A 24,554-nucleotide genomic window follows, 5' to 3' on the forward strand; every position below is an offset into this window, starting at 1 on the left:
AAATATTGATGCACCATTAATTTGTGTGACAGTACGTGATAATATTATCCTTACTTCAACCAAATAAATTGATGCCTGATTCAGAAACAACAAAAAACGTATCTCATAAACTTGGCAAAGTAAGTTTCCCAATAACTTTTTTGTGATAACTAAACCCAAACCAAACTTGTTGCTTTGTGCTTAGCTCTGAATACTACAGAATCATGTGTGCTCACAATCTGTACTATCACAATTCCCATCAACACGTCCCGCGGTTACGGCGCTATCGTCGAGATGTCCTTCCGTTACAACGCCATTGTAGACATGTTCTGTGGTGACGTCACCATCGTCGACATGTCCCGCGGTCCCGGTTCCATCTTAAACATCTCCTGCGACCCCGAAGATATGTCCCTCCTAGGTTCCTATGGCTGTATCTTCTAAACAGTTAGGAGTATCACAAAAATGACAAGAGTAAACATGTCTTAAAAACTTATGTGGAATGCAAAATTATCATAAAAAGTGGGCTTTGCCATTGAAACAATTTTTTAAATAAAAAATAGCATGTCGTAAAACGTTACAAAAAAATAAGGGAAGTTGTTCATTTAAAGTTCTCTGTAAAATAAATGCCTAACAAGTTAAACCTATTGTAACACTTTTACAATACAAGAATGAACTGTGCTGATCAATTTTGAGATGCGGCAATGGGCCTCAAACCCACGACACTGCTACCTCAGATAGTCCATCTTGCTATCATCAGAGGCACTGATACACCAACACACAGATGATTATAACAGAGTGTCTAGTAATCGGGAAAGTCGGGAATTAGTATTGAATTTCAAAATGGTCTTGAAAAGTCGGGATTTAGTCTTAAATTGATTTCAAAGTCGGGAATTTTCATGATTTTTCCGCGATCGTCGTCTTGCGTTTACGTAACCGCGAAAGCCAATGATGATGGTCTACACGGCCTCGGGAAATGTTCACGATTTTGCCGCGATAGTGGACGACGACGATGACGTTTCCGAAACCACGAGAGACGACGATGATGTCTACACGGCTGCGGGAAATGTTCATGATTTTGCCGTGATCGAGGACGATGACGATAACGTTTCCGTGACCCCAGGAGATGACGGTGATGTCTAAACAGCCGCGGGAAATGTTCATGATTTTTCCGCGATCGCGGACGACGACGATGACGTTTCCGTGACCGCGGGAGATGACATTGACGTTTCCATGACCGCGGGAGATGACGATGATGTCTAAACAGCCGTGGGAAATGTTCATGATTTTTCCGCGATCGCGGACGACGACGATGACGTTTCCGTGACCGCGGGAGATGACATTGACGTTTCCATGACCGCGGGAGATGACGGTGATGTCTAAACAGCCGCGGGAAATATTCATGATTTTGCCGCGATCGCGGACGATGACGTTTCTGAGACCGCGGGAGACGACGATGATGTCATTGTTGTCTACAAGGCCGCGGGAAATGTTCATGATTTTGCCGTGATCGCGGACAACGATCAAGTTTCTGTAACCGCTGAAGTCAATGATGATGTCTAAACGTACGGTACATGGAAGACTTCTTGATAAAAAAAACCAAATTTGCTAGTTAGAATTTTTATTGCTGCATTATTTCTTTACTTGAAAACACCACATTATCATAATACTACTTTATGACAAAGACAGGGGTTGGTGTAGTATTATTTAGAAAATTTGGTTAAGCTATAAAAATTGGTATCGGTATCAAGAATCGAGAATCGATACATTTTGGTATCAGCACCCACTAATTGTTGAAAAAACTAGTCTTGAAAAATCTGGAATTAGTCTTGAAAAGTCTGGAATTAGTCTTGAATTTTATAATGGAAATAAACTAGACACCCTGTTATAATAGCCTAACCACTTTGTATCTGTTTTCAGTTCCACAAGAAAGACTCACTACCAGTGATCTACCTGGCTCATTGGCTAGAAGAGCATTGTAAGCGTTTAGTGACAGTTCTGCACCGATACATTGTCCACATACTCACAACAGGCTTTCACAGTGTCACAGAACGGCTTGATGATAAAGACCAGGTAAAGTAATACTTCTTGCTTCAAACCTTGGCTGCACTCCATGGCTGCGGTTTGCATGTGATGCGCTATAGGCCCGACAGATAATTGCGCCCCTCTCCACCTACCTTGTGGGGGAATTTTCCTCTTCATTGCGCCCCGACAAATTTAATTAAACATGAAATTGTAAATGTACATTAGGGAGGGTCGAAAAAAATCAATAATTAATTTTAGCGAATTTCCCTATAGGGAAGTAGCTATTACCGTAGGTGGCACGGTAAGACCTAGACCCGGGACCGATTTACTTTTTCATTTTGATGTCCCCAGAGGCCAAAAACACCATTCGTTCAAATTTTTATATATGTATATATATATAGACTTATATATATATATATATATATATATATATATATATATATATATACGTCCGTGAACGCGATAACTTGAGTAATTTTTGTCCGATTTTGATGAAATTTGGTTTAAAGGTGTAAAGCGGGATAAACTTGAATGAGTTCGCGAACCAGCACGATCGGACCATGGGAACGGGGCTTTACGGGGGGTTTTACGGGGTAAAAATTGGTTTTTCTCACTTTTGACCCTCAAAATACAAAATTTCCCGATTTCTCTTTAGACCTTTTTAAAGAGCTTAAAAAAACAAATAATTTAGTATACAAAAGTATTTTGTTCGATTATTAGTAACGGAGAAAATTAAAAAAATTGTAAATTTAAAATTCCCATGTTATTCTTATGGAGAATATTGTCAAATGTTGTAGTTTGCTTGTTTATGGATAAATTTTGATCAAACTTGGCAAATTTATTTAATTTGTACTAAGCTATCAATATTTTCCTCAAAAACACACTTTATTAGTTTCCTTGTAGCAGCAAACCTAGGTACTTGTTAAACCTAATGTTATTAAAATATATTTAACTGAAAATCAATTCAGACAAATGGAAATTCGCTTAGTCGGCAGGTTTGCTGCGGCGGGGGTATTTTTTCAAGTTGTAATACCTTGGAAAAGTTGCTAAATTGTAAGACCAAAACAAGATAAAAATAATAAAAATATTGGTTGTTATCTTCCGGTCGTGCATGTGCTCTAAAGTTTGGAAAAAAATTAAAAACTCATATTTTATCGGACATTTTTAAATTTTTTAAAATTTCTTATTTTTAATATTTAATAGTTAAAAATGTCATCTACAAGACACTAAGAAATTGATATTTAAATAATAGTATTGTATGTTAATATCTTCCGGACGCGCATCGGCTGCAAATGTTGAAAAAAATCAAGAAAAACATCATTTTGTACTAGTATTTAAAATATAATAATCAATATCAAAATGTAATACCAAAAATCTGTATGTGATAGCAACTTAACAAAAACAACAGACGATGTCAGAACTGATCTTACAGTCGCGCATAGCAAATCAAATTCACTTTAGCGCGGCACTTTTAGGTCAGTGATTCCGAAGATTTAGATTCCGAAATTGAACAACAGGATGGTGATGATAATGTATCGATGTGCTCGCAAACTAAATTTTACAATTTTATGACAACAACCAAGAATATTTACCTAAACTAAAAAAAAAAAAATACCTATGGTAGGCAAATGAGGATTGACTTTAATTCTACTGTTTTGGTTAGCGTACGTTATGGTGCTTCTAATCGTGCTACAACTTCAATAGCCTCTAGTGTTTTACATCAAGAGTACAAGTTTTTACAAGAGTAAATAAGTCAAATAAGTCTTAAAATTGCATCCACATTTCAAAAAGATCATAAAATTTGTTAAAAATATTAATTCTATTATTTGAAAAATGGCGGCCATTTTCCAAAATGGTGGCAAACTTGAAAAGTGGAAAACATTGTATTTTATGGTCTTTATGGAATGTGGATTCAATTTTAAGACTTATTTGACATATTTACTCTTCACATTTTCGTTATAAACCTACTTGTTTAGGAGCTACATGATGTAAAATGTACACCGGAAGTCATTTTTCCATAGGCTGTAACTCCTAAACGAGTGGGTTTATCAAAAAAATGTCAAGAATAAAAAAGTTTTTAAATTGCATGTTCTATCTGAAAACATGATAACTTGTTCTTCCATAAGAAATTTCAAAGCTGACCGCCATATTGGAAAATGGCGGCCATTTACAAAAATTTCATTTAATTATTTTTGAACCTCTTTAAAAACAAGGGAGCCCCATTTAAAGTTTGCTGTAAAATCATTAGTTACTGAGATCCCAATGGTAGCACACTTAAAAAAAACACCCTGTATAGTCTCATAGCGAATTTCCCTATAGGGAAGTAGCTATTACCGTAGGTCTCATGGTAAGACTTAGGCCCGGGACCGATTTACTTTTTCATTTTGATGTCCCCAGAGGCCAAAAACACCACTCGTTCAAATTTTTATATATGTATATATATGTGTGTGTCCGTGAACACGATAACTTGAGTAATTTTTATCCGATTTTGATGAAATTTGGTTTGAAGGTGTAAGGCGGGATAAACTTGAATGAGTTCGCGATCCAGCATGATCGGACCATGGGAACAGGGTTTTATGGGGGGTTTTATGGGATAAAAATTGGTTTTTCACAATTTTGACCCTCAAAACACAAAATTTCCCAATTTTTCTCTAAACCTTCTTAAAGAGCTTAAAAAAACAAACAATTCAGTATATCAAAGTGTTTTTGTACGGTTATTGGTTACGGAGAAAACTAAAAAAATGGTAAATTTAAAATTCCCATGTTATTCTTATGGAGAATATTGTAAAATGTTGTAGTTTGCTTGTTTATGGATATCTTTTGATCAAACTTGGCAAATATATTCATTTTATACTAAGCAATAATTATTTTACTTAAAACACACACTTTATTAGTTTCCTTGTAGCAGCAAACCTGGGTACTCGTTAAACCTAATGTTATTTAAATAGATCAATTGAAAATCAATTCAGCCAAATGGAAATTCGCTTAGGCGTCAGGTTTGCTGCGGCGGGGGTATTGTGATTATATGGTAGTTTGAATGTAGGCAATGCTTGATGGTTTGCACTACTATTATGTTTTGGATGTGCAATTGAGCTTGATTTTCTTATTCAATTTAATGTTGGGAGGATAAATGATTACGTCTGCTCATGTTATGCTTAAAGTGATATGCATTACAGGGTCTAGAGCTGACAACCCCAGTGTTGGAGAAGGCACCTGCTCCATGGGACAAGCCTAAGCCCTTGCTGCCAGTCTCTCAAGTGTGGATCTTGGCCTGCACCCTCCCTGCTCTTTTTACCAAGCCACAGCACCATTCCCCCGCCATTTCATCCAACAACGGATTTTGCACCAAGAACTACCTAGCCCGAATCGTGAGTTTGTGTTATGAAGAATACAGCCTATTTTAACATGGTTTTTGCTGATTTATTGTATGACTCAAATCATGCTATGAACTTATATTACTGTAATATCAAGTTGACATACAATACTTCATATCTGTCAAACTGATAAGGTTTGTTTAATTTGGCTACTACATGTTTTATTTTCAGGTTACACAGGAATGTCTAAGAACAATACAATAATAATGGTAGCATAGTTACCACATTGCATTTATTTAGTGCAACGTAAATGGTGACCTTTTAGCAAATTTCCCATGTCAGAAAAAAAGCTATTTTATGTTTTTGTGAAATTGGCATTACAGTAGAGTCCCGCAAACTCGGCACTCGATAACCCGGCAGTCTGGATAACTCGGCCATCACCTGGCTCAGAAAATTAGTGATATTTCGAGTCCGAGTTAAACATGGACTCAAGCCAGCTCAAGTAAAATCATTCACAACTCGTACCAAGGATTTTTTGTACTATATCTGATGACTTAATACTGACTTGTAATATAAAAGAAGGAGGTTAAAACGCTTAAAAATTGTATTGTCCTTATTTTTAACCCTAGTTCCTGATAACCTGGCATTTCACAAACTCAGCACCCTTCCAGTCCACATTACGCCGAGTTTGCGGGACTCTACTGTATTTATAAACCTGTGATAGCCTATTTAAAATTATGCATAGTATATAAATATTTGTATTGTATTTTATTTGATTTTTGTTATTGTTGTAATTATTACTGGTGATTAAAGACTTGATCAAGTCGTTTTACAAGTACGAAAATGGCGTCTTAGGTCTAATATAAATAAATATATTCTATGATTAGACAAGTATTATATTGTTTCCCTGATGTTACAGTTAAGTGTATCTTGTCCATCCTAGTTGACTATGGTCTACAATAAGCAACCAGTATGGACTAAATATATTCTTTATGATTAGTCAAGTATTATATTGTTTTTATGATTTTACAGTTAGATCTATCTTGTCCATCCCATTGGACTATGCTCTACAATAGCAACCAACATGGGCTTGGAGCAAACAGGTACTATTCTGACAATTCTTAACGAATAAAACCTTGATTTAAGTAAAACATAAAAAACACAATACAAGGTTTCTAAACTATTGTGTGCCACACAACAATTATTTAGACAAATAATTAAACTACTAAAGAGCAATACAGAAGTCATGTTTTTTTTGATGAATTTTTTGTGTATCTATTAGCACCTGTACTCTATTTTCTCAGTTACGCTAACCAAACTCCTTTTAAATAAAACCTGGAGAACAATAAAATCTCGTACCCGAAATGAATGAAATAAAAATGTCTTAAGACTCCTTGTGTAAGGACTTGAGCCAACTCATTTTTACAATCTTTCTCTTAACATGTTATACATAGAGTATACTCATCTCACACTGTTCTCATGCATGTTAAATTACTTTTGTTTGAAAAAAGGAAGAGTTCAGCTGCTTTAACTGAGAAAATTAAAATCCAGGAGCTGATAGATTTACAAGCAAAGTCACAAAACATATCACTAATATTTTGCCCTAATATAGTACTTATTCATGCTATAAATTACAACAAGTATCAATAGGTGTTTTAACTTGTATTTTATTACTTTATTGTACTTAATTGTACCTAATGGAAAAAAAGATATTTGATTTGATTTCAATTCATGCTTTGCATTACTAAAAATGATCTTTTTAGCACTGTGTGGCCACACCAATCAGCCAGTGTTGAGGTGACCAGCAGCTGTTTCAAAACCAAACAGTAGGACACAAACATGTTATTAACTGGATCAAGCAGTATTGTGCCAGTAAATAACTTGATTTGCAATTCTTTCAGATTTCTGCATCACGTTTTGAGTTACCGCGGGGCCACTCTGACTTTCCTGCGTGGGGAGCAGGACATAGAGTTCTGTATCGGAGCTACGCATGAGTGGCAAGAATCCCACCTCTACTGGGGAGGGGAAGACAGCATCATAGTACAGATACTACCACTCTACCATGTTGTTCAGCGTAAGTAAAGGAAATAGTATATTACGCCTCAAAGCTGGACAGTAGGTATTAACTGTACAAGCATGATGATTCCTGCCCGAGGTAGCCGATGCTAGTTTATCTAACCTCCTCACGGGTGAGTCGTGTCGTGTATTAAGAATCTATTTTTCAGGTGTCTGAATAGAGATTTGATCAATTTATCGACATATCACTATTTTAAAGAAGTTATTAATAAATTGCAGGTTTAAGGATTAGCTTTTAATAGGGGTCTGCGGTGCACCTAAAAAGTCGGTCCGGTACGGTACAAGCTTAATTACCGTCATCGGTACAAGCTTAATTACCGTCATCGGTTCAGTACAAGCTTAATTACCGTCATCAGGTTCGGTACAGCATTTTACGCGGTTTATAATAATAAATTACTTATCATAGTCAACGGTGGTTGGTTCTGAGCACATAAAAGTCTTATCAGATGTTTGTTTACATCTTCATAATTTATTACTAGGGTGATGATGCAATAAAAAACCCATTAGCAGTCCCAAATCCATTAACATTTTATCACGACAACAATTGTTGTATTCAAGTACTTCAAGAACTGTTGAGTTTTATCACTTTTATTCCTTTACGACTTTCCCCAATTCTATTTTATCATAAAAATAATAGTTTTATGATGACTGTAAATGTTATCTCTAACTCAGTCAGTATTTTCGTGAATATTCAATTTGCCGCTGGCCATTGCCTACTGCCATAAAACTGTTTATAGCTTCATATTAAAGTCGTTACTAATCTACAATCTTATTTTATAAGTTAAGATATTTGTTATGGATAATTTATCTTTCTATTGATGAAACCAGAAGTGTAGTAGTTGTTGTTTGCATATTTTTTTTTCTGTTATACAAGCCTACTCGGTCTTAAATTAATGTCATTGCATGTTCTGTATCTTGTCTTATATTTTTGGATGTGGCTGTTAAGGTTGAAATGTTTTTTGTTTCTTAGATTTTTTTATTGTGTTGAAGGTACTTTATGCAATCTAAATCTTATGAACTAGAATTATGATAGTGATTTTGCTACCCTCATTGTAACCTACTCAATTTATATAGGCCATCCTAAATAATTAAGTCTAGGCCTGGGTCTTTTGACTCTTTGAAAGATCCTTAAAATATACTAAGAAAATTGGATTGAGTCTGAGTTAATGAACTAATGATTGTTATGTGTGGATGTTAACTTTGTAAATAAAAAGACAATAGACTCTGTGGTAATCCAAATTTTAGTGTAAGAAAAAAAAACTTTGCAAAAGATGTATCCATCTTATAATTAGTTTTGAAGCTGATAAAAAAGATGCTATTTGCCATTACTTCATCATAACATCCTGTTCTTCATTGTAATCTGTTGAATGTGAATAGCTGTCAACTACACTGTTTTTGTACTGAATGCTTTTATATGTTTTAAAAGGTTAAAAAACAACTAGACATTGTATTGGTTGGAAATAAGTTAATTTTTATCATGGCTATTCAAAGTATCTCAGAGTAAAATAGGTAAGGCCTTTATCTTAACTGTGATTGTTCTTGACACAATCCTCGTAGGAGTAAAAGGTTTTAATAATGTGTGGTACAGTAATTGTTGTTAGAAAACCATGAATGTAGGATACTATCCATTTTCATAGTAATGTCAATTATTAAAATTAAAAATAATGGTTCAAATACAGATTTGAGAAGAAAACCGCAAAAATACGGGTAGCCGCGTACCGTACCGATTTTGTACCGAGAACTGAGGTACAAAATATTGTACTGTACCGACCTTAAATTTTCTGTACCGCAGACCCCTAGTTTTTAATTTTGGATTATTTAATCAATCATAAATTTTTTTTCTTTAACTGAGAATGCTCTTTCTGATAACTAAAATAGCGAGCTGTGTTAGCGCCAAACCAGCATTGTGGGAGTTGGCGCAAAACACGTTAGAAATTTTAGTATAAAAAGTACGACCTGGAATTTTTTTTTACTCATGAATTACTCATAAATTTTTTTTGGTTGGCTTGGACACCCTGAAACCATCATTAGTGTTCCAGATTGTAATTCATACATAACGTTTCCAACGACGTAACAATGATGAATTGTCTTTGTTAATTAAAAAACATTGATGTTACATTTTTAAAGCGGAGAAAGACAATCGAATCAACAAACAAATATTTTAGTAATAAACAATCAATGTAGGCTACTACATAACGTTTGGTACTGAAATACAATTACTTAGTTGCCATTAGCTGTATGGGCTATTAATTAACAGCTGTGTCTAAGTAATGTCGGCCTTAGTCACTAACTAGACTACAAGATCACACCACTCATCCTACACTCATCTCCATTCATACTTGGCTTAAAATACCTACTTTGTATGGTCGCCATTTAATAAGGAAGTATAAAGTACAATGAAATGGATACAAGGTGTTATTTATTACACCATTGATGTAATAGATATATGTAAAGGGTGCAGTTGAGCTAAGTATCAACATTAAAAGTAACACCAAACACTACATTTTAACCTTATACTTATTATTTTCTTTATCAAGTTCTACGTTTGCCAGCCTAAAATATTTGTTAAGTATAAGAGGAAGGCGTATGTTTGATAATGAGTTCTTATTTAGTAGTTTACCGGCTGTTCCATTGCCTGATGATAAGTCAAGCATGAATCAAGAGTAAAGCAGGAAAAACTACCCGGTTCAAATGAATGTCAATTGGTGTTGAAGTTTCCTGTTACAAGAAGTGTTGCGGCGCCATTACAGCTAAAGCTAACAACTATTTTGTATGCTAAAATGTCAATACATTGTTCAATAGTTCTGCCACTGGCCTCTATGATCACTTGTAGGGTTTTTAATTTCCCTTTTCTATTCTATACACACTGATCACTTCAAGATCACATTACGTTTGGAAAGTTGGCTGCCTGAATGTTTTAGTCCTATCGGCATCCATCTTCTCCAGTAAACAACACAGACATAAAATGCTCGGGCTTGTTTACTTGGTAGTTAGCTGGTCTGGTTCCCACTCAACAATGAGTTTTACATTCAAATCAAATCAAATCAAATCAAATCAAAATCATCTTTATTCATTTTTATATACAATATGTATACATAAATGGTGTCAATATAAAACTATTACTAAACTTAAAGACTAACATAGTGTTGCTTAGTTTTTGTATGGAATTCATTAAAACTATAAAATGCACCTTCAATTAGAAAAGATTTTAAAACATTTTTAAAATTGCCAGAGGTTATTTTATTTTTAATTGAAATTGGTAGGCTGTTAAAAAAGATAATCCCATTATAGCTTGGCTTCTTTTTAAAAAACTCTTTGTTATGTTTTGTAATTTGAAAATCATGTCTTTGTCTAGTATTATATTCATGTTTTTCAAGATTTTTTGATAATGTGCCAATTATGTTCTTTATATAGAGAATAGTGTTAAAAATATAAAGGCTGTAAACTGTCATTATCCCTAATTCTGAAAAATAAGTTTTACAAGGAGTGTCATATTTTAGTTTTAACATAGTTCTTAATGCTTTTTCTTGCCAACATAAGATTCTATTCATGTTAAAATTTGAAGTAGCTCCATAGACTTCAATGCCATACGTTATGTGTGAATGAATTACTGAATAATAAACCGATTTAATTGTTTTCAAATCACAGAAATTTGACAGTCTCTTTATAGCAAAGATACCAGAACTTATTTTAGAGCAGACTTTATTAACGTGATCTGTCCAATTAAGAGTACAGTCCAACGCTAAACCTAAAAAATTAGTATTTTCACAAAGGTTGAAAGGTGGCGCTGTTGAAGTAATAGATTTTGACTTCCTGCAAGAAAATTTAATAATTTTTGTTTTATTTTTATTAATTAATAAATTTAAGCTATTTAGTTGGTCATTAATTATATTGATTGCAGTGCCAATTTCAGAAAAAACTTTATTATTATTTCTGTCAGAGATTGTTCTGAGATTGTTGTTTGTTGCATTTACCTAATACTATAGTTGACAAGTGGCAATTCTTTATTGCACCTAACATCTGTTACAATTATTACAAACGTAATACACAGACAGGTACATTGTCAAGGTTTCTCATAAACAAAGAATTCCAAATAAAAAAAAGATTTAGCCAGTAAGGTAACCCTACAAAAGCTACAGCATAGTGGAACAATTTATGTTAGGAGAGGTAGAAAAGAGAATGGGTGTCTGTTACCAAGAGTCTTTGAAAAATTGCTCAAGACTGTAATATGCTTTTTCTGCTAAAACTGTTTTGATTTAGTCTGTAAATTTTGCTATGTTTAATTGTTTTAAGGCGTTTGGAATCTTATAAATTTTTAGCCCCATATAGAAAGGACTTGTTTAATATTTTTTTTTTAATTATGAGTGGGGTATTGAAAAATGTATTGCCTTTGGATATTATATGAGTGATTACTAAGATAATTTTGGAACATACCATGATTTACATGAAATTTTTTTTTTAATTTCAAAAACGTATATTGAAGTCGAAGTTAAAATTTTAAAATTTTGAAACAATTGTCTACATGATGTTGTTTTAGGGCAATTTGCAAGAGTTCTGATGATTGACTTTAGTTTTTTGAAAACTTTGTTGACGTCTGTGGCTGTCCCCCATAATGTAATACTATAGCTTGAAATAGAGTACACACATAAGTGTAATAAACATTTTTACATACTTCCAAGGAGGTAACCTGAATTAAAACACTAGTTGACTCTCATTCTACACTTATTCACCAATTATATTTTACAGGCCTTCAGAACCTATTATGGTTACAACCTATGTTAACTCATAACTGGCTAACCTGTAACCTAGGTAAAGGAGCCTAGAATAAATAGGCTAACTAAATTAATTAATAGCTTGTTTTAAAAGTGTATTTTTGCAACTCTTTAGACAACCAGTGATGCCGTTTTGCGGGTAATTACGCTTTTTGCGCGGATTTTGGGTGCCTGCGCGGATTTTTGTGCGAATTAGGGTTGTGAGCGGATTTTGCTCGGATTTAACCCAATTGTTGTTTTAAAAATATTTGGGGATTTCAAAGGTAAATCGGGACACTTTGTACTTTGTGACTCAAGAGAAGCACTTTAGGAACCAATGATTACATTCATGAAAGATCGATGATGTTTTTTTTTTATTACCTACATTTATTGTTTTCTTCACTCCCTTTACTTCTACGCCTACGATCAGTTTGTCACTTCTAGACATTTAATTGTTTTCTAGGGATATTTTACTACCCGTTCTAGTGATTTTCCAGTGGATTTTCCTCTAGGCAACACTGCTAATCCAACTAAAAACCAGACAGAAACAAAACAAACTAACCAAAATAACATAGCCTTTAAATAAAGATATATTGCATTTTATTGATTCTAAAACTTGTTTCAACTGCTATAGGTAAAATTTGTTCTGGACAATATGTTAAGTTTAATACTGTATGTAATTTTTAAAACTTTGTAATAGTAGCATAATATTTTTCACTGAATATTTTCTTGTATATATTCAGTTATGCTAATAATACTGAAAGCACGCATCTAGTGTAAACATCCTGTTACATATTTTGAGTGCTACATTTTGTTATAGGTGAACAAATTAATGGAAAACTTATTTTCTAGGCTTCTAGCATTATATTAATAGACTTAGGTTAATTTACAGAGTACACGGATTGTGGACTTATTTTAAACGTATTGTGCACGGATTAGTGAGGGAAAAGCGGGATTTTCATGCTTGTGAGGAGGGATTTCTTCCGGAGCTGTGTGGCAACACTGTAGGCTACTCTTATGTCTGTCTTGACATGTGCATTGTAAATGTACTTTATTCATAAATAAAACATACATTTACTGAATGTGTGTTTTTTTTTATGTCTTAATAGCCAATTGATAACTAATTTTGAAATGTTCATCCTACTGAAAACTTTTGCTAAATAACCTTAGTATTAATTAGGGATGTGTCGATTCTCGATACCACTGATACTACCAGCTGGAACCTAACCTACATTGATATCGGTGACTGACATTGATATCGGTATTGAGAATCGATCGTCAACATTTGATTCCTGACTTGTCTGTGAAGATCTCGTCTCAATTGAAAAATTACCACTAATACCGCAATTGTGCAAGACAATGACTGTGGGTGTGATTTAAATTTTGCCGCGATTGCAGGAGATAATAATAATGTCTACACGACCGCGGGAGATGATCACAATACTACCAAGTTTGGTTTAATTTAAACATAAAAATTACAGCAAAAATAGGTTATAAATTGAATTGTAAAGAAAATAAATATAATTCATTCAAATTATAAAGGTTTAATTTATATAAATTTAAGGCATCAATAAATCTTGACATTAACAACAAAGTATCAAACTATGATTTACCATTTACCATAAACCACTCTGACCACACACTCTGTTCTTCTCTTTAGAAAATTAGTGTTCACTCTGTTTAAATTGTAAATTGTAACCATAAATAATCATAATGTCAATAGTAGAATCCATAGTAAATGTTTTCCTCCACAATTCTCTGATTTCATTATAAATTATTGCTATCTACTGTTATTTTAACATTATAGTTCTAATTTTAAATACCTATTAAGTTATGGTTTTTTCACTTAAGTTATTTTGGTGTAGTATATAAATGATCTTTATTTTTGTTGTTTGCGTCAAAGGTAAATTTTAAACCTAGCATTTAGTTATAAGGGGCTATATTTGATTTAAGTGCCAAGCTATTGGTTTTAATTTTTTACATTTTTTTCAGGTGGTCCTAAGTTATTATATTTAAATACAAAAATTAGAGGTTATCCCAAAGGAATCCGTGCAGGGCTGGACCCTCGGAAACCGAGCATAGACATAAATGAATCTTTCACCTACGTCACATACAAAGGCATTCCGTATCAGTTGCAGAGCATCGAGGTTTGGGGGTGTGGCACTCCCCAATCAAGGTATTTATTTATATTTTCTATGAACTAAATTGTTGTCTTAACCCTTTTACTGCCAACCGGTTTTTTATATGTTACTTGAAAAATGCCGGGTCTAAGGTAAGACTAATATGCGAAGACTGCCAGGCCTGATTTGAGGAAAATTCAGTATTTCACAAAAACTTGTGTATTTTTTTATTTTCCATCAGAATTTGATAAATAAGGCCTTGTTTTGTTTCTAATAAACAACCAGTCTTCATAAAAACATATAATAATTATTATAGTAAAAAAAAATTTTTTTGTACATAAATTTATATGGTCAAAATCTTTTTTTATATTTTATTTTTTAGGTTTAGCGTATAAAAACTATACCTAAAACAAACACATGCATAAATGTAATTATTTTAGTTTGTAGAGCATGCATAGGTTATTACATAAACAAACTTTCATGCCCTTACCTTGAAAATTGTAGAAGTTGTGATTTTTTTTTAAAATGTCGTCAAATAAAAGTTTACCCGTTTAGGTGAAAACACTTTACTAAGAGTTTGTTCATGATCATATATGCACAAGTGGCCTAAATGTTTTGTAATTCACAATAATGTACATTGCTAGAGAGTTGAAATAATGGTAAAAAAAACTTATGTAGCCTACAAATAAATTTAAAAGAATATTTACAATATTTACAAATGAAAAAGTTCCGATCATTGACATTTGTGTTCACCGAAACATGTTGGATGAACCCCTTTTTTGCATCTCTTGCAAACAGTCCTGCTCCTCTTCCTGGTCCCTCCTGCACTTGTACTTTGTAGGCTACACACAGAACAATTTCTTAACATTCTTCCGGGTAGAGATTCTAGGCCGAATCCAGAAGCTTCTCCAGCGTCTCCGCCACCGCCCACCTCAGCTACATGTGGCTGGTTCTTCAGCATTAGCCAATCCGTAGAGAGCTCTTCAATTATGGAGTTGGTATAGTTAAATCTTGACAGTAATTTACCAGAACAATTTTCCTTGTAAATGATATACGAGTTGAGAATCATCCTGCCAAATATATTAAACACGACCTTCTTCCAGTACTTGACAGTTCTGCGCTCATCTAAATAGCAGTAGAGCATTTGGTCTGAGCCATCAATCCTCCCCATATACATATTGTAAGTATCTATAATTTCAGGCCTCACTTTTGGGTTTTCTTCATGTCTTTTCCTTCTTCTTACTTCCACTGACTTTGCAGATGCTTCTGTAGAGAGTAAAAGCACTGGTTTCTTTTGAGAAGCTTTTTCTCGATATCCCAAAAAAAGCGTGTTCTCCTTCCGCAAATACGTCTTCTGGCCAACAGCAAATTTTTCTTTCAACTGTGGAGGTATTCCTTTTCTATTTTTCCTAATTGTGCCAGTCATGTAGGTTTGGTTTTCGTAAAGGTGGTTCGCCAGAGGGATGCTCGTAAAAAAATTGTCAAGGAAGAGATGGTAGCCTTTTTGCAAATACTGACCTATCTCTAAAAGCTTGGTGACAACTTTGAATGCAAGGCCAGTTGATTTTCTCTTGTTCTTGTTTCCTTTGTAGCAAAAAAAAAAGCCAAACAATATCTGGAGACAGAGTCACACAACATCCACATTTTGATGCCCCAACGATGGTGGTGCTTGTTGGGCAGGTATTGCATAATTTGTGAATGACTCTTAGTGCCAACCAGGCTTTCGTCAATTGATATCTCACGATGAGGGGTGTAATAAGTCCTAAAAATCCTGTTTGCATGATCCAATAGGGGGTTAAATTTAGCACAGGGGTCATAATTTGGATCACCTGGTTTAGCCAAAGTGCTATTGTCGACTATGTGGAAAAATTGTAATAGACACTCAAACCTGTTCCTACTAAACATTTTTCCAAACCAAGGTGTTTGAAGTTATGATTTTGTCGACCAATAGCTTTGAATAGTTGGCTTTCTTACAAGACCCATATTCAAAATTGTGGCAATGAAGGCCTTCATTTCCGGCAGGGTGACATTTTTCCAATCCCTGGCACGTGAATTTGGAGTCAAGTTATGTATATGTGCAGTGATGTAGTCCCTGGCATACTGGTTGGTCCTTAGCACAAAAGAATTCAGGAAATTTACAGTAAAAAATAAATTAAAGTACGATATTGGAGGTGCATCATGTGGGGGACAATGTTTTGGCCCAGGCAATTCGTCAAAAGGAAAAGTGTGGTCAAAACCAGGATCGTTACCTTCATCAAGGGGATCCCATCCAAGATGTTCATCAGCGTCAGGGTCATTTAGATTAGCATAAAGTACATCTTCCATTTCCATTACATCACCTTCTGGAATTGTGAAGTTGTTTACAACATCGTCAATAACTTCGTCGACTGTACTTTGGACATCAGCAGTGGGAGTAGGCCTAGGCCTACGTCTAGGTTGGGGGATTTCATCTTCTGAGTCGTCAGAGGGGTCTGAATTTACCATGTAATCAGGGTCTTCGTCCGTATCGTCCTCAAATTCTGGACCTAATCCTTCACTTTCAGAATCTGAACTGGGTTCTGAGCTCGACTCAGAAATATTGTCTACAAAACTATCACTCACATCACCATCGTCAACATTCACACCGTCACCCAATAGGTTGTTTATTATTGTATTTTCACTCACCGGCGACCTAACTCGTCTATTACTCATTTTTACTAAAACTCAAACTTACCAAACACATGCATAAATGTTATTATTTTAGTTTGTAGAGCATGCATAAGTTATTACATAAACAAACTTTCATGCCCTTAACTTCATCACAACATTACTTTAATAGCACTAGTAAACACAAACAATAACAAACACCTTTCCATTCGCAAAACTCAACTAAACACAGATGACAAACGATCTAGACACAGTAGAGAAGTAATCAGCAACGCACAGACCAAGAGCAAACTCAAACTATGTAACTTCGTTGGTTATAGGCTCATACCGTATAAAATCGTCTGCAAACAGCTTCGTTATAGTCTGCAAATAATCCGAGTCGAATTTGGAAAGCATATAAGGCCAGTAAGTTAGAAAACATTGACGTGCTTTATAACGCACGTCGGCAATTTTCGCCCGATAGCCAACGAGCGTTATTGCGCACGTCGGCCATTATAGCACAAACCCCGTGCGCACGTCGGCGGCAAAAGGGTTAAGTTAAGTATGTCCGTCAATTTCATATGCAAACAATTTTACATGTGCATTGCATTTGAAATAGATTCCCCCACTGTAAATTGGTTTTAAGTGTTTTACAGTCACAAAATTAAAGTAAGAAAATGAGAGGAAGGATTCGTATGAGGAAGAGTTTTCACCAGTGGGAACTGAGACTATGGCTTATTGTAAATAGCATATTTGTTTTGTTAAGCTTTTTTACAGAATTTTTCCAGTGACATTATTTACAGTTTTACAATATGAATTGATATTTTAGTTTGTCTTTATAAAACCAAAGGCTGCTTAAGCATACACCAATATTTTGATAAATAGAGTGAAAAAAATATATCATCATCCAATCTGTCAAATTTATCCTCCAAATTCATGTTCAGAACTTATTTAAATATCTAATCACTTTTGGGATGCTACCGAGACCAATCAAACTATCTGATTAGTGATTAGTTAAACCTTTCTATTGTACTTACTCATCATCAATGTATGACTATTCTTTATGTACATATTTGTATATTTATGGAGAAATAAAACTCTTTCTTTTCTTTCTTTCTCTGTAGTTCTATAACGGCCACACGGTGTTAAGATCAAGGATTAAATTAATAATATAACATAAGAAAAACCTCTGTATATCGCCTTGCAGTGGCCCACTATGTATCAGCTAACGCTTTGCCACTCCACAATGAACTTTGAATATTTTTGTCTTAGGACGCTAGGCATGAGCCCGGGATTGTTTTTCATATTACTTCAGGCTAGACCTAGGGGTTGCGGCATTATCACTTAGATAAAATCCATTCGTGATTTCGCGGGATTTGAACCCTAGACCTCAGGAACCAAAGTTCGGTGCTCTAAACACTACACCAGCTCGCTCCTCCGATGAACTTTGAATAAAAATATGGATGATTTAATTTGATCGATATGACAACTTTTTTATATTTCAAGGGAGATGCAATTGGACATAAAGAAGTGGGAGGTGAAGCAAGCGGAGAGACAGCGTGTGGTGAAGCTGTCAGCCAATGAGTGGTCAGACCATCCAGACCGTTACCTCCTAGAACTGGCAGGACGGCCCAACTATTCACAGTCAAACAACTAATGCAATCCCTTGTACTGGCGTAGGTGCTTATGGTATCTTCCTGCAAATGTTTAAAACATACAAATTTATTGTACGCCGGAGCGTGTATTTGTTATATGTCAATTGTTTTAACTTAACATTTTGGAGGTTGTGCAACAGTTAACAGTTGGTGTCACTTGTTACAAATGATGCTTTTTATCGCAATACTATTTTTATTACAAGAATAACTTTCTATTACAGTAACAGGTTTTTTTATTAGTTGACACAGATACAAGTGATTGGGTCATTAAACTGTTTAAAATCGCCCCAATATGAATAACCAACATTTTAATATGTGCAACCTCTAGAGTGTTAACTGTGTGATTTTATTCTCTTGTGTGATTTTAAAGTGTAAAGAGATAGTTTTAATATTATAATAATGGAAATTTATTCCTTAAAAATGGATATTTATTCTTTTAAAAATATATTTGTTCTTTTAAAAACGGATATTTATTCTTGGTGTATTCTTTCAGCTCATAGCTGTGTAATTTCACTTAGCCTTTTAAACTGTTTATCTTTAACAACTATTTATCTTAAAACCGAATGTTTTAAATGATGCCTTGCATTATAACATGTGTTGTTTTCAGTTTTCATGTTATAGTCTTATAAAAAACTAAAGTTGTGGTTGTGATCAAGTTCTGCTAATACAGTAGTTGTTACAGAAAATCAAACCAAACATATTATTTATAGAATAGGGGTCATGATATTTGATATATAAGTGATATTAGTTAGTCAAACTTTGTACTCTAAAATTAAAATTACAAACAATAGTTTATACTTATAAAAAAACACAGTACGGTAGTGCAATGTAAGTAACGTTACTGAGAACATAACCCTTATATGTTAAAAATTTGTAAAATTGGTATTATTAATGCTTTAGGTTTCTAACTAAATATTCAAATTTTGTACCTTATATGCATAAAAGGCACATACCTTTTCCCGCCTGCTGCAAAAACTGTACTGATGCTACGGTATTTAGTACCTCATTTGCTGTACTTAGCACTTGCTCTACTAGTACATTATGTGCTTAAATTGATTTAAGTTTAATACAATTGAATTTGAGTCACTAGAAATGGTACATGTAATTATATGTATGCCAGTAGGGAAAACGAATGTGAATTCTTAAGCATAAAAATGCTTAGGTTACCGTTTCCACATTGTAAATTCTTTTTTTCTTTGAATTTAAGTTCACAGTAGAGCTTATTATACCTGGTCAACAGTTTCTGTGCTATGACTTTTCGATTAGGATTATTCCTGCAATTGAGTTGGATTTAAAATTCAGTAGGCCTACCACTTATTATAGTTAAATTTAGTTAAGCTTTAAGTTAAGTTAATAAATAAACTTTTATCAGAAAATAGTACATAATAAATACACATAATAATTCACATTCAATAGTACATATGACACATAATAATCCTATTAAGAACTATTTATTTACGTAACAACTGAGAATTGCCTAGTAAAATTATGAATAACTCCCAGGGCCAGTAGCCTGGGTACCTACATAATAATGACTTCTCATAAATACTAGTTAATTCAGGAACTGTTACTGATTCTGGTACCAGTTCTTAGTCTTGTAAGTACTGTTACAGCTTGACACTTAATTTGGTCTACGTCCTCATTATGTACCATAACGTTTTAAAATATTATTTAATTTACAGTTGGCTGAAGTATATGTTAATGTTGTTTTTATTATAACTGAACTAAACTTTCTTTCCATATTTTACTTTTTGTCAAAGTTGCCTTAGGCTGCTTATATAGTATACTGGTTCTAAACAATGCAGAAGAATAGTCATTATTGTGTCAGAATTTCTTTTAAGTTTTTAAACTATTCACTCTGCCTCAGAGTCCTTGGTCCTTAGCTGTCAGCTTTCTTGTTATTGGATTGTTATCACTACACAATAAAGCAGGCCTACTTACTCCTTGCACATCGTGTATTTACTTGTAGAACACTGACCATCACATTGTTTTCCAACACTTATCCTTAGCTGAAAGCACCTGGTCAGGACTTTTGACCGACTCACTCGCCCACCCCAATTAACTCTAGATCCATGAGCAGGACTCTGGTTCTGGTGTTGATAGCTCAATCCTAATCCTCGTGGCTTTCAATCGAATAATTTGTGATCTCCTCAAAAATCCTGATCTTTTGAACATTTTGGTATGCAACTGTGATAATTAATTAATTGATAGTGTTAGTTGAATTGCGACCCATCCAATATACAATGTGAATTTTACACATTGTGAAACTGGAATGTTTCCTCAATATATATTATGAAAAAATTATATTTTCCTTTATGTACAAATAGTCTTTTGTTGTATTTCATTTAACTTGTCTGCTTAAAATAAAAATATTCACTCTTAACAGCCCTCAACTTTTAAGCAATACTAAAACACTTTGGTTTCCAATTGAAGGATGTTAAAAAAATTAGAACCAATGAAAATTGTAATGACTTAATACAGTCTAAAATCCTAGGTTGTTTTTTAATAAAGTCAATATATTTAGTCAATTTATGTGTTTGTTTTATGTATTGCACCTACGCCATGTTAGAACTTGAAATACCCAAACAAATTAGTTTCTTATTAAATCCTGTCACAATTCGACCTTATAATATAAAATATTTTGTACATAATTGTAACATCATAGCAAATAAATACCTTTTTTAAACAGTTTTATCAAGTATTTGTTTTTATTTACATCAAGACCATATTTATTTACTCAAACATGAGTTTGTGTGATTGATCACAGACATAGAAAAGAGATGTCATCTACATACAAGTCATAAACAGGTTGAAATAAACAGACCTGAACACACCAACTCAATATACCATTATGATAAGTACATAACACAACGAGTCCAAAAGTCTGTTACATAAAATGTAGGCCTACTACGAGTTGCTGTAAGATAAAATTAATTGGTTCAATGGTTCAGTCATAAGCAAAACCTTAGCTCCAGTTTGAGGTTTGTTGTTATTCTTACTTGTATTTGTCTTCTATCGTATCCATAGAATATTTAGTTTCTCAAGTAAGTCGCTTGATTAGTTTCATTTGTGTATGGGGACACAAAGTAAATCACCCAATAGTAAATACTCTTGGCAGTCCTGCTGCTCTTGTGTACTTCCATTTACCACAATTAGTACAATGGGGTTAAAACCCTTCTCTTATGGTTGTGTATACTCTTTAGATCACTAAAAAGTAGGCAAGTTCCCTAGTCTATCGGTGCCTCTTGTGCCAAGCTACCATAGCTGCACTCAATGTAAAAAAAAACTTCTTAGGTTTATGGGTTTGTAAAACGATAAAAAAATAAGCAAATGTTAAAGTGGTTGGTTTTATCAAAGAGTAAACTGGCCAGCGAAAAGAGCCAATCAGGAAATATATTGTCACCAATATATTGTCATGGGATGTCTCATGAGAGCCGTAACTAAGAGTTTCCGAATGATTGGCCCTCAACTGACAGTGACAGATAAATATTTTTGGAGAGTAACGTAATCATCACTTATTAAGTGATTGTATAGCAATGTTTTTAAGTGATGTTTTAATAAGACCATTTGGAAAGTAAGCTCCGGTCAGTTCAACTATGTATATACAAACTTAAATAATTCTTTAAATATGTCAGATTCATTCCCTATTTAAATAAGATTAGGTTAAATGAGTACCAGGTTTACTTACAGCTACAGGGAAGGTAATAAGGAGTGTTTTAGTGAAATATTATTTGCTTAGGATGAAATAAACAATTTTGCCAAATTTGGTCAGAAGATATTCATGAATAAGCAAACTGCTTGAGTTTACCTACTCAACAGTATAAGAGTAACATGGGAATTTTTGATTTGCAGTTTTTAAGCTTCTTTTATTTTTTTAAGCTCTACAAAATGGAATGAAAAGAAATGGTAAAGTCTTTTGAGTGTGAGAAATGCCAAAACCCTATTTTTACTCCATAATCCCACAAAAAACCCCCGTTCCCACAGTTGGATCATACTAGTTTGTGAACTTTTTTGAATAAACGTAGTTTTACATGTTTAAACCAAATTTCATCAAAATTGGAAATCAGGAAGTATTAAGATGTGCTTTTGTAATTAACGACAAAACTGTGCAACTCTTTTTCAGTGTGTTGATATTGATTTGTTTGGCTTCTCATTGAGTATATTCCGCAGGTGTGTGCTGGGGGTGTTGGCTGAATGAATGATTGTACAGTGTTGTGTTTTTTATACGGCACTGTGCGGTGTTGGTCGGTCGGCGCGTTTGGTGCGCGCTTCTGGGGTGAGCTTGGCGGACTGGCCTGCGGATTAGTGTTGGTATACCCAACACATGGCCCAACAGGTTGCTTCTGCTCAGAAAACTATACTTATTTTTAAAACCGTACTCTGAGGGTTTTGTTCTCGTTACTTGGTTTATTAATATGTCTATTTATTGTTGTTTATGAAATGTTATTTGTTATTATTTATTCGTTGTTATCTTGTCTTTGTTAATTTGTATGTGATGTTATTATAAATTGTAATGTTGTATGTACCAAGAAGACTGCATGGACTTTCTAAATGGCCTTTAACTTTAATGCTGCATTGTAATTGGGCTCTATAACTGTAATGTAGTATTGTCATCTAAATAAATAAATAAATACAAAATTTTTTATCTATAACCGTTAGACATACAACAACGCTTCAGAATACAAAATTATTTATTTTTTAGCTCTACAAAATAGTTTGGAAATAAATTGTGAAATTTTATGTTTTTAAAGTCAAAAATGGGAAAAACTATTTTTACCCATTTGTGTAGCAATGCTTGTGTAGCATTGTCACTGACTTAGATCAGCTGTTTCGTTAGCCAGGATAATTTATTTTACTTTGTAACATAATGAGGTATACGTACATAGTTCTGCTCAAATCACATTTACAAAGGCTTACTTAACCTCCGTAATCTGAGAAAATTGTGGCGTCACCAAGTCTGTAAAAAGACTAAAGTAACACTAGGAAGTAGTTTTTTTTTTCAGAAATGTTGTGCAAGGACTAGACTGCTGAATATACAAAAAATCATTGATTAAGCTATTTTCATAGAATACAGTGTATGCAGAGGAAATATCTGCAATGCATCCCCTTGAAGGTTAAAATGTCCCCTAATACCACTCTATGTAGATTGTACTTTACTTTAGAAAATTGTTTAGAATCGATGGTGGCAATTAGGTCATCCTTTTTAATGGAAGTGTTGAAAAGGAGGTTCCTATTCAATTTGCTAATTATGTTTACTTTATTCATTCACTTTTCTGGACTGCTGGTTCACTTTGTTTAACTTGGAACCCCAGTTAGTATGAAACAGTTCCTAGATATTTTTGATGACAGTATTGTCAACACTCTCTCTAATTTTTTATGTTTACAAACATTTACTTATCTTCCAGGGGCAGGCATAGTTCCGTTTGACTCAAGAATAATTCGTTCGGTCTTTGTACTATTTGTGTGCTTCATTAATATCATTTACACCGGAATATGGCTACAGCTGGTTGACAGTTTTCCAAGGACTAGTTTCCAAGTTTTGAATGTCATGCACTATCTCATTGAAGCTGCTATATCCATAATCTATGTAACTGTTGGCCTCGTCCGAACACGCAATGTTATAGAGCATGTAAATCTGTTTTTCAAAGCAGACAAAATTATTTTATCTTTGGATATTCCCATACCTTTCCAACAAATTGCAAGAGAACAATTGAAAATAATTTTGATCACTTTGGCTGTGTTCAGTTTGGCGATAACAATTGACATGATTCACAACATCACAGACAGTAAGAGATTTTTCATTTGGGTAACAGAAAAAATCTTTTTACTGTACAATCTTTATAGTCAGCTGTTTTTTATAGTTCTTCTACGTAATTATGTGTACAGATTCGATCTAATTTGGCAAGAAATAGGAGATGTCACAAAGAAGAAATCTTACACAAATTCAACTGACAATGAACTCACTCCCAAAATACGATTGCTGATGATACAAAGAGCTCTCTCAATTTATGT

The 24,554-nt window shown here is 33.9% G+C and overlaps 1 protein-coding gene across 1 annotated transcript in view; it reads left to right on the forward strand.

The window, feature by feature from the left end:
* The window catches only part of LOC129005898 (uncharacterized), a 37,552-nt gene extending 16,482 nt beyond the window's left edge, over positions 1–21,070 (forward strand). Inside the window, exons 5-10 of the mRNA XM_054434938.1 lie at positions 1,897–2,049; positions 5,178–5,369; positions 6,348–6,418; positions 7,217–7,389; positions 14,135–14,318; positions 18,394–21,070. Coding sequence (XP_054290913.1) covers positions 1,897–2,049; positions 5,178–5,369; positions 6,348–6,418; positions 7,217–7,389; positions 14,135–14,318; positions 18,394–18,544 — 924 coding nt within the window. The 3' untranslated portion in view covers positions 18,545–21,070. The remainder of the gene's footprint in view (positions 1–1,896; positions 2,050–5,177; positions 5,370–6,347; positions 6,419–7,216; positions 7,390–14,134; positions 14,319–18,393) is intronic.
* Positions 21,071–24,554: the final 3,484 nt, after the last annotated feature.

The sequence above is a fragment of the Macrosteles quadrilineatus genome, unplaced genomic scaffold (assembly GCF_028750875.1).
Source record: "Macrosteles quadrilineatus isolate MER2022 unplaced genomic scaffold, UCM_ALF_1.0 Scaffold_41__1_contigs__length_1036756, whole genome shotgun sequence".
In the NCBI taxonomy this organism is placed as follows: domain Eukaryota; kingdom Metazoa; phylum Arthropoda; class Insecta; order Hemiptera; family Cicadellidae; genus Macrosteles; species Macrosteles quadrilineatus.